General features: G+C 37.5%; 1 protein-coding gene across 1 annotated transcript in view; it reads left to right on the plus strand.

Annotated features, from left to right (window-relative positions):
• AspRS (aspartyl-tRNA synthetase) overlaps positions 1 to 22,583 on the plus strand; it is a 57,449-nt gene extending 34,866 nt beyond the window's left edge. Inside the window, exons 4-6 of the mRNA XM_053786508.2 lie at positions 2,095 to 2,234; positions 12,130 to 12,237; positions 21,119 to 22,583. Coding sequence (XP_053642483.2) covers positions 2,095 to 2,234; positions 12,130 to 12,237; positions 21,119 to 22,159 — 1,289 coding nt within the window. The 3' untranslated portion in view covers positions 22,160 to 22,583. The remainder of the gene's footprint in view (positions 1 to 2,094; positions 2,235 to 12,129; positions 12,238 to 21,118) is intronic.
• Positions 22,584 to 22,823: the final 240 nt, after the last annotated feature.

Consider the following 22,823-nt stretch of genomic DNA (forward strand, 5'->3'; position numbering starts at 1 on the left):
AAAAAGTTAGCCACAGTTTTCTTGTCTAGACTTAAGTAGGATTAGTCTGATCCAGCATGATAGTGGCTTTCTTTGTTTTTAACGAATCAAAATTGTAATTACACATTGTAACCTTTGCAAAAAAATAAAATCTTTATTCATTTTATTCTGTGTACTCTGGAATATCAGCAAAAATTTAACATGGCCAGTCAGGTCCAGTTCATATATTATACATGACTCATATGAGTATAATAGTATCCTGCAAATGTTCAACTGCAATTAGTTGAGTAACACTGAAAGACAAAAATATTGCCAAGCACAAGAAAACTGAAGAACCATTCAGTATACAAAGACAAAATGGAAATCAAGGACCCCAATGGAAATAAGCCACTTGTCTTTTTTGGTTTATCCTAGGTAATTTACACACATTACTATGTATGATAATTTGTGTAACTGTATTTATGTGTACCTGTACCTAAATAAACTTCCTAATTTGAAAATCTAAATGATGATGTAAGAACAGAACACTAGAACATTTTGCTGTCAGTTTTGGATGTAAGGACCTTTTAAGCTCAGAATTATGATTTAGCAGATCTAGAATAATCGCCTGTATAATGACGCATTTCTTAGTGCTGTTTCATGTAAATGTAGCATGTTTTAGCTGATGCAACAGACTGGCAACCCTGCCAGTCAGCAGTGTCTGATGATTAAATGCAGAACGAACCATCAATGTGTGTTTTTGTACACAATGCCTCAGGCTTAATGTAACTTTATTACTCTTATTACAGTGGATACTTTTTTTTTTTTTTTTTTTTTTTTTAATTTAGCCAGTCAGACTTGGGGGGGAATGGATGTCCTTGACACTGGGGCATCTTGTTTGCTGTAAAATATGGTATTCCAGAGCAGATGACCCATAATGGAATTTTTGGCTTATGAATCTTTTGCAGGATGTACATTCTGGCAGGTCTGGGATTGCTGGGGATGGTATGTAGAAGTTTCTTTCCTTGTTCTGAGTCCTTAATAATGAGACAAGTCTTGCATAGAAAAGTTTTGGTTAGGTTGTCCACTTGGTTTGTTCCGAGAGGCTTATAGGTGTCTGAGTCATAGAGTAGATTGAGCGTTTTTTTCCTGTAATCACTGAACCAGTATTTTCAAAACTTCACTATCCTTATCGCTTCATCAGACTGTAGATGCTGTGTACATAACATATTCAATTTAAATAAACATGATACCAGTGAAAGAAGATACATAGTCTTCCCTACCAACTCCACTGCCAATCACATCTCTAACATTCTCTTCAACATTTAATTCCAAGTAACTTCCACTGCATCCACTACAGTTAAGGACATCATAAGCAAGTGTATACACAGTCCCATGCAATGATTACAACCCTATTTTCATGAGCGATATATCCAGAGACCTCCAAACACTCATTTCTGAACATCAGTATGCCAGCAGAACAGATGACTTGAAGAATGCCTGTGTTTTTGCTGAAACACTTGCAACCTTTTAATTACAAAGGCATGCAACTTATCTCCACCTCTCTGAAGGGAAGTGGGATTGTTGCAGTTTGGAGGGTTGTTTGAGCTGTAATGTCAGCATGCTTCTGGCAAAACTGATTGAATTGTCATGGGGATTTGATGATGGTTGGGATGAGTGATGGGAGTGGAATTAATACTTCATCTTGCGGTAACATCGGCTTTATTGATGAGAATCTCGTAAGCAGCCCGTTCCACATCCTGTGTCGCCCATGTGTAAACCACAACTGACTGTGGAGAGTGAGCACTGACTAGCATCTCACAGTGTTTGAAATACCACTACCATACCCCAAGCCATGGGAACAGTCTTAACGATTATGTGGGTGAGTGGGTATACATAATGGGTATATACATACTACTGAGAGAATGAATGATGGTTAAAGTGTTTCTTCTTTTTTGGGTCCCTTTTCTTCAGCAGGAGACTGCTGGTGTGTTAAAAAATAAGTAATTAAGGAATACCATATACCTAGAGCAAGGCAGCATTCATGGGAAAATAGAGAAATTTTAATAATGAACTATTTTATGGAAAAAGACAAGAATAAGAAAGAATTCATTGTTTATGTGATTTTTTCCTCAGGAAGACAAGCATTCTTTGTGTTAAGAAGCTGCGAGCATACTGTTCAGTGTGTAATAGCTGTTGGTGAAATGGTCTCCAAACAAATGATCAAATTTGTTTGCAATATTGCCAAGGAGAGCATCATTGATGTGGAAGGCAAGGTAGGTGCTAGTGAATATATTATTGTGTACAAGTTTAAGAGTATTAGTACTATGTTCTGAACAGTATGTGATATAAGAAACCTAATCTTAAAAAAAAGGTTGCAGGGGGTCTCCATATTTTTCTAGTACAATAAGTATGCTTCAGCATGAGTTCACAACCTTTACTCATTCATATGTCTAATATCTCTCAAATTGTATTGCTGGAGTGCAGGCAAGAAAGATATATAGTACTATAATTTGCACATGAAAGATGCAGATGAGACTGGCTCCAAATTTCCACAGTGAAATTATAGCTAATGAGAGGGGGAGGATTGAGAAATAGGTAAAAACACTTATTTTACTCCAGAGGTGCAGTATTACATGGACATAATTCATAAGTCTAAAATGTTTATGATTTTTCAGATTTTCCCTTCAAATAAAAGTGGAATCACCACTACACCCATAGGTATTTTCAAGAAGCTTGATAATTTGTGGAAAAAAGATTTCTGATTAGATGAGTTGTAATGCCTATACAGTACAGCCCCGCTTCATGACGTTTCACCTTATGGTTTTCCACTAATATGGACATTTCAAATTATGACCAAAACTCGCTATATGGCTCCTCCCACATGACTCAAATATGGTCACTGCACGCCACCCTGTTTATTTACATTCTCCGTGAACTCCATGTCTTGCAATTACGTCTGGAAACTTTCCAAAATTTCAAGTGTTTTAAAGTTATTTCATATTTATATATACAGTGGAACATCTTACTTGCGAGTTTAATCCGTTCTGTGACCTTGCTTGCATCTGGATTTGCTCGTTTACAGAGTCAGTTTTCCTCATTTAAATTAGCTGAAATGCAATTGATCCGTTCTGGCTCTCAGGAGGCATGACAAGATACTTCAATATTTCGCTAATATCATCTATGTGGCTTATTTATCTATCACAGTTCATCTAATATGATATAATAAACAATATAAATAGCATAGAAATTTGATATATACTCTAGAATGAATAAAATATGCCATTACACATGTGGCAACATAGTGGTATCGGCAGTGGATGAGAGTTTGTCTGGAGACTGGACAAAATGCTCCTTGAATATTTCGCTGATATCAACTCTACAGCTTATTTATCTCTCACAATTCAACTAATGACATAAACAATATAAATAACATAAAAACTTGATATATACTCCAGAATGAATAATATATGTCATCATGTGATAAGGGGAGGCAGACACAACCACTCCTGCATTGTTGTGGTAATCAATGTCACTAGTGACGGCCTTTCGAAGCCATCTGTTATTATTATATAGTGCATTATTATTATACATGTATTATTATTATACATATTATTATACTATTATTATACTATTATTATTATTATACAGTGGACCCCCGAGTTTCGTGATTAATCAGTTCCAGAGAGTCTGCCGAATGTCGAAATTGCCGAATGGCGAAACCATTTTCCCCATAAGAAATAATGGAAATAAAATTAATCTGTTCCCGACACCCAAAAATATTAAAATAAAATATTTTTTTACAAATTAAATAAAGATTTACATACTTAAAACAATGAGAAATCAAGTACATACATATAAAAAATGATAACGTTACACTTACCTTTACTGAAGACTTCTGGGTGGTTGGAAGACAGGAGGAGGGGATAGGAGGAAGGAGATTCTCCTTCCATTAGGACTTCAGGTACAAAGTCCTTATCTGGGGTTACTTCCTTTCTTTGTTTTTTAAAGACACTGGGAACAACTTGAGAGTCACTGGATCCCTGTCACACAAAATATCTGTCCAGAGAGCTCTGTTTCTGGCATTTCTTTAAGATTTGTCTGAAGTGGAACACAACACTGTCATTGTACATGTTGCCAATATGGCCTGCAACAGCTTTGTTAGGGTGAAGTTCATCCATAAATGTTTGCACTTAAGTCCACTTTGCACAAATGTCCTTAATCTTTGAAGAAGGCACCTTCCTCCATCTCTCTTCCTCCTCTGCAGCAGTTTCCTGAGCTGTGATCTCTTGCTGTTGCAGATGAAGCTCTTGCAGCTCTTCAGTGGTTAGCTCTTCCCTGTGGTCCTCCACCAACTCTTCCACATCCTCACCACTCACCTCCAACCCCAGGGACTTCCCCAGTGCCACAATAGATTCCACAACTGGCATAGGCTCCTTATGGGTCAGCCCCAAACCCTTCAAAATCCCTCTCTTGTACACATTCTGGCCACAGTTTTCTCCAAGCAGAATTCTAAGTTCTGCAAGTCACTCCTTCCCAAGCCTTACCTATCTACCCCTTTTGCAACAACAGCACACTTTATTTCCTTTTCCACTATCGAAGTGATGGTTGAATGGGGTTTGCCATACATCCTGGCAAGTTCTGTAACACGTATTCCGCTCTCGTATTTTTCAATGATTTCCTTCTTGAATTCGATCATGTTCCTCGCTTTCCTTACCAAAGGGCTTGCACTAGCTTTCCTTGGGACCATGGTGACTTATTTAGCAGTTGCAAGCACAAAAAAACAATGGATTATTATGAAATGTATTGTGAAACCGCGGGGTGATGGTCATGTGCTGGTAAACAATGGCACACTGAGTGTGAATGGTGCGGGAGACTGGCTTTGTGTGCGTGGTGATGGGTACCGGACGGTCACCGAATCACGAGTCCAATCATGAACCGTGAGGCTAAATTTTGCCGAAAAAACTTGCCAAAAGTCGGATTTCATGAAAGTTGATGCCGACGAAACTCAGGGGTCCACTGTACATGTTATTATTATTACAGTGGACCCCTGAGTTTCAGCAGCCTCGAGTTTTGCGAAATTCAACCTTCGGCGAGTTTTTTTGGAAAAATTTGGCCTCGAGTTTCGTGAAAAAACTTGTGTTTCAGCGACCGTCCGGTACCCGTCTGCCCGTCACCATGCACACAAAGCCAGTATCCCACGCCATTCACGCTCAGTGTGCCATTGTTTACCAACATGTGACCATCACCCCGCGGGGTCATACAATACATTTCATAATAATCCATTGTTTTTTGTGCTTGCAACCGCTAAATAAGTCATCATGGACCCAAGGAAAGCTAGTGCAAGCCCTTTGGTAAATAAAGTGAGTGACGGGGATGTGGAAGAGTTGGTGGAGGACCACAGGGAAGAGCTAACCACTGACGAACTGCAAAAGCTTCAACTGGAACAGCATCAGACCACAGCCGAGGAACTTGCTTCAGAGGAGGAGGAAGAGGGAGTGGATGAGGTGCCTTCTTCAGTGATTAAGGACATGTGTGGAATGTGGAATGAGTTGCAAAGTTTTGTTGAAAAGTATCACCCTGACCAAGCTGAAACAAGCCGTATCTGCAACAAGTACAATGACAGTGTTTGTCCCACTTCAGGGAAATCTTAAAGAAACGCCAAAAAAAGACCTCTCTGGATAGATATTTTGTGTGCCAGGGGTCCAGTGACTCTCAAGTTGTTCCCAGTGGCATTAAAAGAAGAAGGGAAGTAACCCCAGATAAGGACTTGCTACCTAAAGTCCTAATGGAAGGAGATTCTCCTTCCAAACAATAGTGTACACCTTCCTCCTATCACCTCCTCCCATCTTCCATCCACCCAGAAGTCTTCAGTAAAGGTAAGTGTAATGTTATTATTATTTATTTTAAATGCATATACTTGATTTCTGATTGTTTTCATTATGTAAATCTTTATTTAATTTGAAAAAAAATATTTTATTTTAATATTTTTGGGTGTCTGGAACGGATTAATTTTATTTCCATTATTTCTTATGGGGAAAATGGTTTCGAGTTTCGTGAATTTCGACCTTCGGCGGGCTCTCTGGAACGGATTAATCATGAAACTCGGGGGTCCACTGTATTATTCTTTTCTTTCTTTCAACGTACCGGCCTTACCCCACTGAGGTGGGGTGGCCTAAAAGGAAAAACAAAAGTTTCTCCTTTTAAATTTAGTAATATATACAGGAGAAGGGGCTACTAGCCCCTTGCTCCCGGCATTTTAGTTGCCTCATACGACACACATGGCTTACGGAGGAAGAATTCTGTTCCACTTCCCCATGGAGAATTATTATTATTATTACAATATAAATAATTTGTAATTTTTATTCACAAAAAAAATGGAAGATTTACTGTTATCAAGACTACTGCATTATTGTAATAATTGTATAAATAATGTCAACCCATTCATGACTGCATATTGGAATGGACAGTGACGTCATTTGTTTACTTTTGAACATCACCAAAGAATAGAACTCTTCTGCTACTTTGAGCTCAATTTCAAGGCACTTTTCATTGTGAAGCCAATCAAAATCATATCTATTTCTGCAATATATCTTCCATTCTATTAAATGAGACCAAAAACACGAGAATACAACCATGAAAACCATACAAAAATACCGCTTAGGGGCGGCTAATGGCCGAGAAGTGAACTCCGTTATTTATGGTCTGATTTCTTTTATTTTTTGTGTACGTTGAGAAGCATCTTTCAATCATACATTGCCCAAGTTTCAATAAGATAGTCCAACAAACAACTTAGATCCAGTTCCCTAGATCAAGAGCAAGAGCCCCTTACCAGCATCAAGGAACCTCCCTTGAGGCCTGCTGGCATCTGGAAATTTCACTCGCGTCTGGAAGCAAGAAATCGACTGAGCGACTGCTTCTATCAGGAAAAACATGCACATGGATGCACTCGTAAGTAGAGGTTCCACTGTACTCTGATAATTATACTTATGTGTACCTGTACCTCAGTAAACTTAAACACTGTGCTGGCATGCAGGTACACATTAAAATCACTAAGAAGGTCTTATTAGCCTTGAGGATGCCACACTAATAATGATAATATGCAATAATAATCAATCTGAGGTGCATTAAATGTCATGATTTACATTAATATGCACATTTTCATTAATCCATCTAGGATATTTTTTAAAATTATACAATAAACATGCTACATAACATCTAAACATGATAAATACACCCCACAGTAGAATAACTTAACATAAGTATGAGATATTTTTCCAGTCATCTTGTTGGAGTGTCAGAAAGAATAATGTTTTCTCTAGTTCAGCACCAAAGTAAATATGTACACAATAGTACAGTGGAACCTTGGTACTCGAACAGCTCCGTACTCAAACAATTCGGTATTCGAATGCTTTGTTGGGTAAACAAATTGCTCGGTAGTCGATCATTTACTTGGCGCTCTACCAAACAAACACAACCTGCCAGAACTTTGCTGTAAATTATTTTGTGTTTTTGCATTTTTTGGTGTTTTTTTATATTGTATAAATAAGTTACTATAGGGCCTAAGAGGGTTAGTGATATCAGCCAACCAAAAAGAAAATTTGTTCTGTACTCTAACAGATCGACACTCAAACAGCCTTCTGGAACCAATTAAGTTCAAGTGCTGAGGTTCCACTGTATTACTAGGGGTAACTTTAGATAATTATTCCTTTTGTATGCCTTCACTCAGAGCATCATTTCTTCAAAAAATGGTGTGTTAGATGAGAATGGGAGTGTCGCTCTTTGTTTATTCTATTGTACCAATGTGGAGACAACTTGTACACAGTGTAAGGTGTTTGTATTATGGTATAAGCTTCACAAACATGGACATGAACTTGTATCATCCCATAACCAGATGTGTTCATCTGCTTGTTTACATACTCTGCGTTTCTGTCCTCTCATTTACTCTCTCTCTCTCGTTTATTCATTTTATCTCATATACTCACCTCTCACCCTACATTAAGACTTGTACAGATATTTTAAGGTAGGTAATGAGTGAACTGTACGTATATGCATTTTATCGCTCTGGAGCGCTTTAAATGTCATAGTATTATGTGAGTGGGGTGGCCTGGCTGGCTACCATACCTCCCACACCTAACTTCCTACAACAAATACTACTCGCCTCTCACCCTACATTAAAACTACAAATATTTTAAGGTAGGTAGTGAGTAAACTGTATATGCATTTTATCGCTCTGGAGAGCTTTAAATGTCATAGTATACAGCCTCTCCGCACTTAACGATGGAGCTCCATTCCTAAGACCACATTGGTAAATGAATTCATCACTAAGTGAGGAGCATACTATAATGGTAGTGGATTTGTGTCAACCATATTTGATATTGTTTTAATGTCACCTTTGCACCATTTATAACATTTCTGGTATATTTTTAAATTTTTATACACTAGTGTGTTGTATATTGTAATAAACAGAATAGAAGCAATCAGCTCTAATATTTAGTTATGCATACTTGTCAGAGAGCCTGTCGTAAGTCCGAGTTGTCGGTAAACGAGTACATCGCTAGGTGAGGAGAGGCTGTATTACATGTGAGTGGGGTGGCCTGGTGGGCTACGATACCTACCACACCTGATTTCTTACAATAAATACTACTCATCTCACTCTACATTAAGACTACAAATATTTTAAGGTAAGTAATGAGCATACTGTCTGTGTAATTTTACTTTTTATTGTTTTTAATGCCTAATTCTATTGCTTACTTAATATATGTTAGTGTAAACTTGTTATCTGGCATTTATATGCATTTATAAGTGGAAAAAAATGATGTTCTGCTTTCCGGCAATGTCCGCTTTCCAGTGGTAGCCTGGAACCTAACCTGCTGTGTAAGTGGGGCCCTAGTGTATTGGATTGTGTGGCAAGCACCAACAGCATTGGTCTGGAACTTGGCCATAGGGAAGATAATCCCTGGACCTATCTATGGGTAAACTACAGGTAATTTCCCCTGTTGTTGAGCACATGGTTTTATTATGCTGTCACTTATAATCAGCCTTTTATGATGATGTCTACATAGGATGTAATTTAAACAAAAATTGGTAAGTAATATATACTTTAAGGGGGGGCATCAGAGATTTACTTCATGGTTAAGGCAAAATTTTGCTTTTGATATTCCATTCTTGATCTTAACATGTTAATGATCAGGAGATTGAACTGTATACACCTCTATATCTAGCATATATATCGGGTGTGTATATATCTATGTAACCAAAATGGTATTATGGTGGAAGGAATGAGTTCAATTACAGAGAAACCTGGTAGACAAATGGTAAAGGCAACAGGAAGACTAACCAAACTACAAACCTGTCTCACTGATGTGTTCTGAAATTACTGGGAAAAAACATTAGGGAAAATGGTTAAAAACCTTAGGATAGTGAAAAAAAGACACAAATTATCCAGGAACAAAACGGATGGGAGATTACATTTATATTGATTTCAAGAAAGTTTTCAGATAAGTTCCTTACATAAGGCTGATGTTTAAACTGCAACTCACAGGAGAAAAAAAAGGTAAACTATTATAGTGGATTAGAAACTTCTTGTTTGAAAGAGTACCAGAACAGTGATATGAAGCAAAATGTCCTCTTGGGATCACAAGCCTGGTGCAACAGGGATTGGAACATGCTTTGATAAATTTTCTAGTTTATATAAGAAAAATTTATGAACATTTATACTAATGATACATAGCTCCTGTGTATGCTAAGACAAAAATTATTGGGTATCCCTGCTTTAAAAAATGGATAGATTGAGCAAGTGGGTTGATGGATGAATGTTCAAATTTAATGTTGTTAAGTGTCATGTAATAGAAATTGATGAAAGTAAAAATAGGTCACACAAAGAATTTTTTAACATGTCAGCCATCTCCCACCGAGGCAGGGTGACCCAAAAAGAGAGAGAAACATTTTCATCATCATTCAACACTTTCAGACATAATCACTGTCTTTACAGAGGTGCCCAAATATGACAGTTTAGATGTCACCCCAAACAGCCAATATCCCAAACCCCTCCTTTAAAGTGCAGGCATTGTACTTCCCACCTCCAGAACTCAAGTCCGGCTAACCGGTTTTCCTGAATCCCTTCAGAAAATATTACCCTGCTCACACTCCAACAGCTTGTCAGGTCCCAGAAACCATTCATCTTTATTCACTCCTATCTAACATGCTCACACATGCCTGCTGCATATTTAGGCCCTTTGCACACAAAACCTCTTTTACCCCTTTCATCCTTTCCTAGGACAACCCCTACCCCTCCTCCCCTCCACTACAGATTTATACACTCTTCAAGTCATTCTAATTTGCTTCATCCTCTCTAAATGAACAAACCACCTCAGTAACCCCTCTTCAGCCCTCTGAATAATACTTTTTGTAACTCCACACCTCCTATTTTCCATGCTACGAATTCTCTGCATAATATTTACACCACACATTACCCTTAGAATGACATCTCTACTGTCTCCAGCCTTCTCACTGCAGCATTCACATTATTATAATCAAAGGAAGCACTAAACCTACCAGGGTCACTGTGCAGCATTCACAACCAATGCTTCACACCCATATAAGAATGTCAGTACCACTGTACTCTCATACATTCCCTTCTTTGCCTCCATGGATAATGTTTTTTTTTTTGTCTCCACAGACACCTCAATGCACCACTCACCTTTTTTTTCTTTCATCAGTTCTATGGTTAATCTCATCCTTCATAAACCCATCTGCTGACAAATCTACTCCCAAATATCTGAACACATTCACTTCTTCCATACTCCCTCCCTCCAGTGTGATATCCAGTTTTTCTTTACCTAACTTATTAGATACCCTCATCACCTTACTCTTATCTATGTTCACATTCTACTTTCTTTAAGCACCCTCCGAAACTTGTCCGCTAACTTTTGCAACTTCTCTTTAGAATCTCCCAAAAGCACAGTATCATCAGCAAAAAGTAACTGTGTCAACTCCCATTTTGTATTTGATTCCACACCCCTCTCCCAACACCATATCATTTTCTTCTTTTACAACTCCAGCTATAAATATGTTAAACAACCATGGTGACATTACACATCCCTGTCTAAGGCCTACTTTTACTGGATAGTAATCTCCCTCTCCTAGGTAGTAGGTTGGTAGGCAACAACTGCCCAGGGAGGTACTACCATCCTGCCAAGTGAGTGTAATTGTTTTACATGATGGTAGGATTGCTGGTGTCTTTTTTTCTGTCTCATAAACATGCAAGATTTCAGGTATATTTTGCTACTTCTACTTACACTTAGTTCACACTACACTTTCATGTACAAGCATATATATACACACCCCTCTAGGTTTTCTTTTGTTTTCTTACTAGTTCTTGTCTCCATGGGGAAGTGGAACAGAATTCTTCCTCCATAAGCCATGCTTGTTGTAAGAGGTGACTAACATGCCAGGAGCAAGGGGCTAGTAACCCCTTCTCCTGTATACATTACTAAAGTTAAAAAGAGAAACTTTCATTTTTCTTTTTGGGCCACCCTGCTTCAGTGGGATATGGCCAGTTTGTTGAAAGAAGCATCTCCCTCTCTCCTACACACCCTAACCTGAGCCTCAATATCCTCATAAAAACTCTTTACAGCATTTAATAACTTATTACCTATTCCATACACTTGCAACATCTGCCACATTTATCCCCAATGCACCCTATCATATGCCTTTTCTGAATCCACAAATGCAATGAAAACATCCCTACCTTTACCTAAATATTGTTCACTTTTATGCTTTAGTGTAAACACTTGGTGTATGCATCCCCTCGTATGTACATATAATATACAGTGGAACCTCTGGTTTTTGTATGGTCTAGTTGGAGAAAAATCTTGGGGAAAATTATCTATAAAATGTTTTTTTTTTTTAATATTTTTGGGTGTCTGGAATGGAACCAGTTAATCCACTCCAGACTTCCAAAAATATTAACAAAAAAATACATTTTACAGAGAATTATCTCTTAAGAATTTTCTCCATCTAAGGCATACGAAAACTTAGGCTCCGCTGTATTATACACATCAAGCAGAGAAAAACCTAGGTGTCTTTGTTGATAAAAGATTATCACTGGAAGATTACATAAATGAAATGATAGTGGCTTTTTTATATTATCGTTATGTGTGATTTCAGGTTGTGGTGACAGGGCAAAAAATTGAGTCCTGTAGCATACAAGACATTGAAATTTATGCCACCAAGGTGTTCGTTGTCTCAGCTTCTGCACAGCGTCTACCATTGCAGGTATGAGAAACCACAAAATGCTCTTTTAAATCCAGTGTTCAAAGGACAAAATGGTAAATTCTTTAGGCTTGTTAGAAATTACATATACTGTAGTTATGAATTTATTTTAACGTTTGGCAAGTATTGTGGTAAATATTTTGGCATACTGTTTGTTCTCTTGCATTCTTGACTTGGACAGTCTCAGTTACTAGCTTGTTTATCAGTCATTATTTATTTCCTGTGTCTGTTCATGAATTTTTTTTATGCACAGTACAGTGGAACCCCGTATTTCGTCCTTAACCCTTTCAGGGTCCGTGCCGTAGATCTATGGCTTTATGTTGAGGGTCCAAACCGTAGATCTACGCCAAAATTCTAGCAGCGTCAAATTTAGCACGAGAAGGCTGGTAGGCCTACATCTGAGAGAATGGGTCTGGGTGGTCAGTGTGCACACTATAGAAAAAATCTGGACGCCCGCATGGCATGGTGGGAACGCCGCCAAAGTAGCTTTGTTCATCGTGCCTGGCGGCAAGGAAGCTCTCACTCCCCACTCACTCTCCGGGCTAATTCTGACTCTCCTCTTCACAACTTACAGTTCTAAGACTGATGGAAATGAAGCTGAAGAGGAATTCTATGGTTTTGAACCATATGGTACCATTGTACCATATGGTACCATATGGTACATTGGTGCCATGTCATACAATGGTATATGGTACAATGTACCATATGGTACAATGGTACCATATGGTACATTGGTGCCATGTCATACAATGGTATATGGTACAATGTGCCATATGGTACATTGTACCATATGGCATTCTGTGGTACCATATGGTACAATGTACCATATGGTACATTGTACCATATGGTACATTGTACCATATGGTGCATTGTACCATATGGTGCATTGTACCATGTGGTACATTGTACCATATAGTACAGGGTACAGGGACCCTAATGGAAATAAGTCTCTCTGAATTTTTTGGGTTATCCTAGGTTCTCCAAACATATGCTGCTAAGTATAATATTCTATGTAACCTTGTTTGTGTATACCTAAATAAACTTAGGATGCCACATGCGCTTGAGTAAGTTTATTCAGGTGTACAGAAATACAATTACATGGATTATTATACATAGCAGCATATGTATAAAATCCTAGGATTACCCAAAAAAGTCAGGGTGACTTATTTCCATAGGGATCCCTGTATCTGTACCATATGGTGTCCTGTACTGTATGGTACCCTGTACCATATGGTACCCTGTACCATATGGTACCCTGTACCATATGGTACCCTGTACCATATAGTACCCTGTACCATATGGTACCCTGCACCATATGTTTTCCTGTGCTGCATGGTACCCTATACCATATAGTACAATGTACCATATGGTACCCTGTAACATATGATACCATGTACCATATAGTCAATAGGTGGTGGTGGTGGCAGCATGAGACACCAGCCAAGACTGAGTGAGTGGCAACACAAGCTAGCTACTGACTCGGCAGTTTCCAAGACAAAGTGCTTTGTCATCCACCTCAAAGAACATGTCCAGTTCCTGTACATTTGTAAATATATATAATAGAACATTACTAATATACAACATTTTTGCATATTTTTGTTGTAAACAATTATTGTAAACAAAATAATGATGAAAATATAAGTGTGTTTATTGTGTTGAATACAACAGTACCATATAGTACCATATGGTACAATGAACCATATGGTATCATTGTACTGTATGGTACAATGTACCATATGGTACCATTGGACCATATGGTACCATTGTATCATATAGTGCCATTGTACCATATTCTACCATATGGTACCATTGTATCATATAGTACCATTGTATCATGTGCCATTGTACCATGTACCATATGGTACCATTTTACCATTGGTACAATTATACTATATGGTACCATTGCACCCTATGGCACCATTGTACCATATGGTACTATATGGTACCGTTGTATTCAACACAATAAAAGTACTAATATTTTCATCATTTTGTTTACAATAAACTTGTAAACAAGTTTTGTAAGCAATATAATGATAAACAAATTAGTGCAGGTATTGTGTTTAATACAATGAGTGTACACTTATACATTATACATTATATTGGTCTCACAGGCCACAAATGTACTAGAAAAAGAAAAAAATAGAAAAGAAAAGAAAAAATATAAAAAAAACGTAAAATAAAAAAATGCGATTTTGCGGAAAGCACTGATGTTGTCGCCACCGGGTCATTTTGGGTCATCTTCCCGCCGCTGTATCTCAGTAAGTACTGATCAGAAATTTTTTTTGTTTTGTTTTATTACCTTCACAAAAATATTATCTTTAATTCTGTAAGTTGCCCTCTCCTAAACTTGTTCTCAGGGTCGGAAATTTAAAAAAAAAATTATTATTGTTTCTTATGAAATGATAGAGAATCTTTTCCCGATCATAATGACGCCAAAAGTATGAAATTTGATGGAAAACTTACGGAATTATGCTCTCACGAAGTTAGCGGTCTCGACGACGTTTAGGCATTGGCGATTTTGCCCACTTTGAGTCCTATTTTCGGCCAATTTCCATGTTCCAGTCGACAAAAATCATACCTATTTCACTAGAACTCCATTTTTTCTATCGAATGAGTACGAGAAACCACCCATTTACCGATTTTTAACTATCCAATAACGTGGTCAGAAATTGGCAATTTTGCTAATTTCACACAAATTTCAAAAGATGCCAATTTCCAAATAGGGTCCAGAATAAACAAGACAGACATTTCTGGCACTAAAATAACATTTCCTCTATTCATTACTCATGTCCCCAGGCCTCTGTTACATTTCTTTTGCTTTCCACTTTGAATTTTTATTCTCACAAAAAACAGAAGATTTATGTTATGCAGACTGCTTTCATGTAGAAATGGTATAAATAATATCAGGGCACTTGTGAAAGAATATTACACTCACCAGTTGACATGTATTGGATGCGTGGCATGATTTGTTTACCTTTCAACTTTGGCAAAAATCAAACATTTCTGCTACTTTGAGCTCAATTTCTAGGTAATTTTCATTATGAAACCACTCAAAATCATCTCAATTTCCATAATATGTTTTCCATTCTATAAAATGAGACCAAGAAAATTAGAATACAACGATAAATAGCATATGAAAATACACTGCAAAGTTGCTGTTTTAAACCAAAAACACAGTTGGAGTTTTTTTTTCTCATTATGCACTGTATGCTGCAGGATTTTTTTTATACTGCGCGCACTGACCACATAGACCCATTCTTTCATATGTAGGCCTACCAGCTTTCTCTCTCTAGATTTGAAGGCGCTAGAATTTGTGTGTACTAATATGGCACCACCCCTGGCGTGCAAACCGTACTAGTACAGCACCAACCCTGAAAGGGTTAATCCATTCCAGGTCAGTCTAAATCCGAAACGGATGAAAACCGAAGCAATATTTCTCATAAGAAATAATGTAAATACAATTAATCCATTCCAGACACCTGAAAATATTAAAAAAAAATACATTTTTTAAAGAATAACAATAGTTTACATACAGAAAACAATGAGAAAGAAATATAAATGACTAATGATATGAATAAATGAACATTTAACATCACACATACTTTTATTGAAGTTGTTGGGGTATGGACGGTGAGGAGGGGAGAGGGAGGAGGAGCAGAGATTATCGTTTGGAAAGGTAGTCCCCCTCCATAAGGACTTCAGCCAGGGTTACTTCCCTTCTTTGTCTTTTACTGGCACTGGACCTCTGTCGCACTAAAAATCTGTCCAGAGAGCTCTTTTCCTGGCGTATCTTTAAGAGTTGCCTAATATGGGACTAGGGTATTGTCACTGAACATGTTGCAGATATGGCTTGTATCAGCTTGGGCAGGCTGATATTTTTCCACAAAAGTTTGCACCTCATTCTACTTTGCACAAATGTCCTTAATCACCGAAGGCGGCACCTTCTCGACTCTCTCTTCTTCCTCCTCTGAAGCAATTTCCTCAGCTGTGGTCTGTTGCTGTTCTAGATGAAGGTCTTGCAGCTCTTCAGTGGTTAACTCTTCCCTGTAGTCCTCCACCAACTCTTCCACATCCTGGCCACTCACTTCCAACCCCATGGACTTCCCCAAAGACACAGTAGATTCCAAACAGGCATAGGGTTGACAGGGTCCAGCTTCAAACCTTTCAAAATTGTGGCCACAATGTGTTGAGGACACATTCTGGCCACAATTTTCTCCAAGCAGAGTTCAAAGTCCTGGAAGTCACTCTCTGCCAAGCCTTACCTATAAGGGTTATGCAAATGAGGATATTGAAGTGATGCCTCCAGAACTCTCTTAGGGTCAGTTCAGTGTCCGAGGTCACTTTAAAGCACTTTTGAAACATTGCATTCGTGTAGTTTTTTGAAGTTAGAAATTACCTGCTGTGATTAGTTTTCCATTACCTTGCATGTTTAGTGGCACATAAATTTGGTGGTATGCACACCCTTCACATTTCAGCTGGCAGGTGGAAATGGTTTTTTTTTATTATTGAATGTATCTAAAACCTGATGTGTTTACTCTATCATATATTAAGTGCTCAGTACAGGTAGGCATAAAGAAAAATAAAAAAGTAAAATAAATATAATACATACTTTAAATTATGGTGCTGATCACCCTTCTCTTACACAACTGTTGCACAGAAACTGTGGAAAAGTGATAAAAGCACTGAACATAATGAACAATGGCTTGATTGAGAGCCAGCGAAAATGTGGAACACAAAAAAAAGAGGGTGCTGTATATGCAGGGCCCTCTCGTATGTTCATATGGAATAGGTGTAGTGAGTTATATGTTTGGTACAGTTTTGTAAGGGAATGTGACTTTTATTTTACATTGTGTACACACACCAAATTAGCTTGCTACATCCAACATGGCCCAGTAGACCCATATTAATCCTCCATACACTTCAAATGCCTGACAGAATGTGAGGCAATCAAGTTGTGGTAATTTTTGCTTAGTAAAATAGTAAAAATTGATTGCCAAACTTGGAGGTGTCTAGAGTATAATTGTATGTCTCCTATGTATTCTTTACACAAACTTGGTTTTCATTAACTGCTTATTTTCAGGAACATAACCCCTATGTTAAGAGGGGTTATACAGTAGTCCTGTCCCCCCCCCCCATATCCACTGGGGATACATTCCAAGACCTACTGTGGATACCTGAAACCATGGATAGTAGCAAACTCGTATATAGAGTTATTTTTTTTGTTTACATACATACTTATGATGAAGTTCAATTGATAAATTATGCACAATAAGTTGAGAATTAGCACTTTTTCACTGTTGGGCAGCAGTTCACAGTGCCCTGTAGGTTTTGAAGAACTGTCACCATCTGTACTTTTGCACTTTGGGACCATTATTAATCCTATTAGGGTTTCTGACGTACTAGTACGGCTTATGCACCAGGGTTATTGACGTACTAGTACGCGTAAATTCTAGCGCCTTCAAATCTAGCGAGAGAAAGCTGGTAGGCCTACATATGAAAGAATGGGTCTATGTGGTCAGTGCACACAGTGTGTAATGAGAAAAAAATAACTTTGACCGTGTTTTTGGTTTAAAACAGCGACTTTACATTGTATTTTCGTATGGTATTTATGGTTATATTCTAGTTTTCCTGGTCTCATTTTATAGAATGGAAGACATATTACAGAAATTGAGATGATTTTGATTGGTTTCATAATGAAAAGTACATACCTTGAAATTGAGCTCAAAGTAGCAGAAATGTTCGATTTTTGCCAAAGTTCAAAAGTAAACAAATCATGCCACGCATCCAATACACGTCAACTGGTGAGTCTAATATTCTTTCACAAGTGCACTCATGTTATTTATAGCATTTCTACACTAATGCAGTAGTCTGCATAACAGCAAGTCTTCTATTTTTTGTGGGAATAAAAATTCAAAGTGGAAAGCAAAAGAAATGTAAGAGGGGCCTGGGGACATGACTAATGAAAAGAGGAAATGTTATTTTAGTGCCAGGAATGTCTGTCTTGTTTATTCTGGACCCTATTTGGAAATTGGCATCTTTTGAAATTTGTATGAAATTGGCAAGTTGGATAGTTGAAATCGGTAAATGGGTGGTTTCTTGTACTTATTCGATAGAAAAAATGAAGTCTAGCAAAATAGTTATGATTTTTGTCAACTAGTACACTGGAATTGGCTGAAAATAGGGCTCAAAGTAGGTGAAATCGCTGACTTTGCAAGAGCATAATTCCGTAAGTTTTCCATCAAATTTCATACTTTTGGTGTCATTATGACAGGAAAAAGATTATCTTTTCATGAGAAAAAAATAATTTTTTTTTTTCCGAAAAATTTTCGACCCTGAGAACAAGTTTAGGAGAGGGCCTCTCAACCCTGAAAGGGTTAACCCTTTGACTGTTTCAGGCCCCTCTCTGAAACTGTCATTCTATGTCGCTCAATTTTTAAAAAAAAAAAAAATATTTTTTCTTATGAAATGATAGAGAATCTTTTCCCGATGGTAATGACACCAAAAGTTCGAAATTTGGTTGAAAACTCATGGAATTATGCTCCCGCGAAGTTAGCGGTCTCGGCGACATATGCGTATCGGCGATTTCGCCGACTTTGAGCCCTATTTTCAGCCAATTCCATTGTTCCAGTTGACCAAACTCATAGCTATTTCTTTAGAACTCCATTTTATCTATCAGCTGAGTACAAGAAAACTCCCATTTACTAATTTGGACTACCCAATATGGTGGTCAGAAATTGGCAATTTGGCCAATTTCACGCAAACTAAAAAAGATGCCAATTTCAAAATAGGGTCCAGAATAAACAAGGTAGATATTCATGGCACTAAAATAACACATGCTCTGTTCATTAGTCATATCTCTAGGCCCCTCTTATATTATTATTGCTTTCTATTTTGATTTTTTATTCATACAAAAAAATACAAAATTTACTGTTATGCAGACTACTGCATTATTGTAAAAATGGTATAAATAATATCAGTGCACTAGTGAAAGAATATTAGACTCCCCAGTTGATGTGTATTGGACGTGTGGTGTGATTTATTTACTCCTGAACATTGGTAAAAATTGAACATTTCCGCTACTTTGAGCTCAGTTTCGAGGTCGTTTTCATTGTCAAAGTAATGAAAATCATCTCTATTTCTGTAATATGTTTTCCATTTTATCACCTAAGACCATGAAAACGCGAATACAACAATAAATACTATACAAAAATACACCTCAAAGTCGGCGTTTTATTCCAAAAAAACAATCAGTTTTTTTTTTCTCATTACGCAATGTGTGCTGCAGGATTTTTTTTATGTGGTGCACACTGACCACACAGACCCATTCCCTCACATGTGGGCCTACCAGCTTTCTCCCGCTTGATTTGAAGCCGCTAGAATTATTGAGTATATATACGTCAGAAACATTGGCTTGTAAGACGTATTTATACGTTGAAAACAGTCAAAGGGTTAAGCAAAATTCAGTGTTATTTTTGAGCCACAATAAACTGTGGATAACTGAAATCGTGGAAACCGAATTCAAGGATATGAGAGTTCTATTGTACTGTATACAGGTCTCCCTCAACATTCGCGTTTTCAACTTTCGCGGGATTCACACATTCGCAACTGCCAAATCATATTTAAACTACAGTATAAATAATGTCAACCTGTTCGTGATTGCACATTGGAATGGCTATTCATGACTGCATATTGGAATGGCTATTCGGACAGGTATTGGACGGTGACATCATATACATGTATTTAATTTTGAACACAGCAAAGAATCAAACATTTCTGCTGCTAATAATAATAATAATAATACGATAGAATTGAAGGAAATTGTACAAAAATATGAGGGTTGAAGCCCCTTGCAATGTGGCTTTGTTTATGCTGGAGTGAGCATTAGTCTCCATGCTCTTCCAAACATTTCACAATAATTCATTGTGTTTGGTGCTTGTAGATTGAGTACAACTGGAGTGGTAGAGGCAGTGGTATTTAATAACATATATGTTATTAATAATAAAAATACATATTATTAATAAGTGTTATTAAATACCACTGCCTCTACCACTCAGTCTACAAGCACCAAACACAATGAATTATTGTGAAATGTTTGGAAGAGAGCGGAGACTAATCCTCACTCCAGCATAAACAAAGCCACACTGATGATGCCTCAATCACTTCTTCCACTACTGCTTCAACCCTCATATTTTTGTACAGTTTCCTTCTTCAATTCTATCGTAATAATAATAATATGATAGAATTGAAGAAGGTAATTGTAGAAAAATACGAGGGTTGAAGCAGTGGTGGAGGAAGTGATTGAGGCATTGTCAGTCAGTGTGGCTTTGTTTATGCTGGAGTGAGCATTAGTCTCCGCTCTCTTCCAAACATTTCACAATAATTCATTGTGTTTGGTGCTTGTAGATTGAGTGAGACTGCTACATAATTAACCATGGGCCCAAAGAAACTTGCTAGTGCCAGCCGTTTGGTAAAGAAATTGAGAAATACGATAGAATTGAAGAAAGAAATTGTACCAAAATACGAGCAGTGCCCCCGCAGTGGTTGTGGCAGTGGTATTTAATAACATGTTATGGTTTAATAACATGTATTTAGTACAATATTTTACGACGTTTTCGTGTATTTTATGATTGTTCATGGTTCAACAAGTTAAGGAAGCAGTATTGTATTACATTTCCCTACAGTATATTGGGGCACCAAACATTCGTGAGGCTCTTGATCCCCTAACCCTCGCGAATGTTGAGGGAGTCCTGTATTTGGAGTATTGCAAATGTGTAATGTACCATGGGATTGCTACAATAATGTTTCTTCTGCCACGACATCCAGAAATAATAATAATCTCTTATGGCTGATAGAAGATTTTTCAAAAGAAAATTTATACTTACAGATTGACGATGCTATGCGACCAGAAGCAGATGATCCAGAAGGTCTACAAATTAAGGTAAATCAGGACACTAGATTGGACAATCGTGTCTTGGATTTGCGGACACCTACAAATCAGGCAATCTTTAGGCTGGAAGCAGGAGTTTGCCATCTTTTCAGGGAAGCCCTCAGGATGCGAGGTTTTACAGAAATTATGTGTCCTAAGCTCATCTCTTCTGCCTCAGAAGGTGGAGCAAATGTATTTGGAATGAAATATTTTGAGAGAGAAGCTTTTCTTGCTCAGAGTCCTCAGTTGTACAAACAAATGGCTATTGCAGCTGACTTTGGTAAAGTTTTCACCATTGGCCCAGTGTTCCGAGCTGAAAACTCAAACACTCATAGACATCTAACAGAATTTGTTGGACTGGATTTAGAGATGGCATTCACTCACCATTACCATGAAGCTGTTAATGTTATTGGCAATATGTTTACAGAGATTTTTAGAGGTCTTCGTGATAATTATGCTGATGAGATTGCCACAGTGAACCATCAGTTCCCTGCTGAACCTTTTAAGTTTTTAGACCCACCATTATGTCTAGAATTCAAAGAAGGAGTTGCTTTGCTAAAAGAGGCAGGGATAGAAATGGAAGAAACTGAAGACCTAAGTACACCAAATGAGAAACTGTTAGGCCGACTGGTGAAGGCTAAATATGATACTGATTTTTATATATTGGACAAGTACCCTCTAGCTGTAAGGCCTTTCTACACCATGCCTGACCCTAACAATCCAAAATGGAGTAACTCCTATGACATGTTTATGCGTGGGGAAGAGATATTGTCAGGTGCTCAGCGAATACATGATGCCACTTTATTGGTGGAGAGAGCCAAAGCTCATGAAATTCCAATTGACACCATTCAGTCTTACATAGATTCTTTCAAGTATGGCTGTCCTCCTCATGCTGGTGGGGGAATTGGTTTGGAGAGAGTGACTATGCTATATCTAGGTCTGGACAATATCCGCAAGACGTCTATGTTCCCCCGAGACCCCAAGAGACTTACACCCTAGCTTGGATGAAATATCCAAGTATTTGCTTGGTTGTCAAATGTTCATAACTTAATTTGAGAAATAAAATTAAAGGGTTACATTTCATATGTTTTCTCCTATTTTTTTATGATAATTTTTCTTGTCGAGATTTTTAATGTAATAAATATGATACTGATTTTTACCCTATTTAATTAAAGCTTTGTGTGAATTAATGCAATACTGTGTATTGTACGTATTGCATACTTTGGTTATATTTATTTTAATTGCACTTTGTAATTAGAGTACTGAGTGAGCTGGTGTGGGAATAAATTTTATTAGAAAGTATTTAGGAGGTTTAATTTGAATTCTAAGTGGAATTAATCATTGCAAAAATATAAAAATATTTTTGAGATTTTGGGAAATATGTGAATAATGATAATTTGTTATTAATATAAATGTGTCTGAATATCTGTTTTAATTATACCTAGACTGATATACATTATTATTATTATAATCAAAAAAGAAGCGCTAAGCCACAAGGACTATACAGCAGACTGATATACAGTACTGTACAGTAGACCACATTTTTGCTTGTTTGTAATTTTTTTTCCCCATCTTTTGGTCTGAAGGTTCACCACTGTATGTGGAGGCTCTACCCAATTCCACCTTGTGCTCCAACATGGCCAGTTATTACAGTGGAATAAGT

The sequence above is a fragment of the Cherax quadricarinatus genome, chromosome 42 (assembly GCF_038502225.1).
Source record: "Cherax quadricarinatus isolate ZL_2023a chromosome 42, ASM3850222v1, whole genome shotgun sequence".
In the NCBI taxonomy this organism is placed as follows: Eukaryota; Metazoa; Arthropoda; class Malacostraca; order Decapoda; family Parastacidae; genus Cherax; species Cherax quadricarinatus.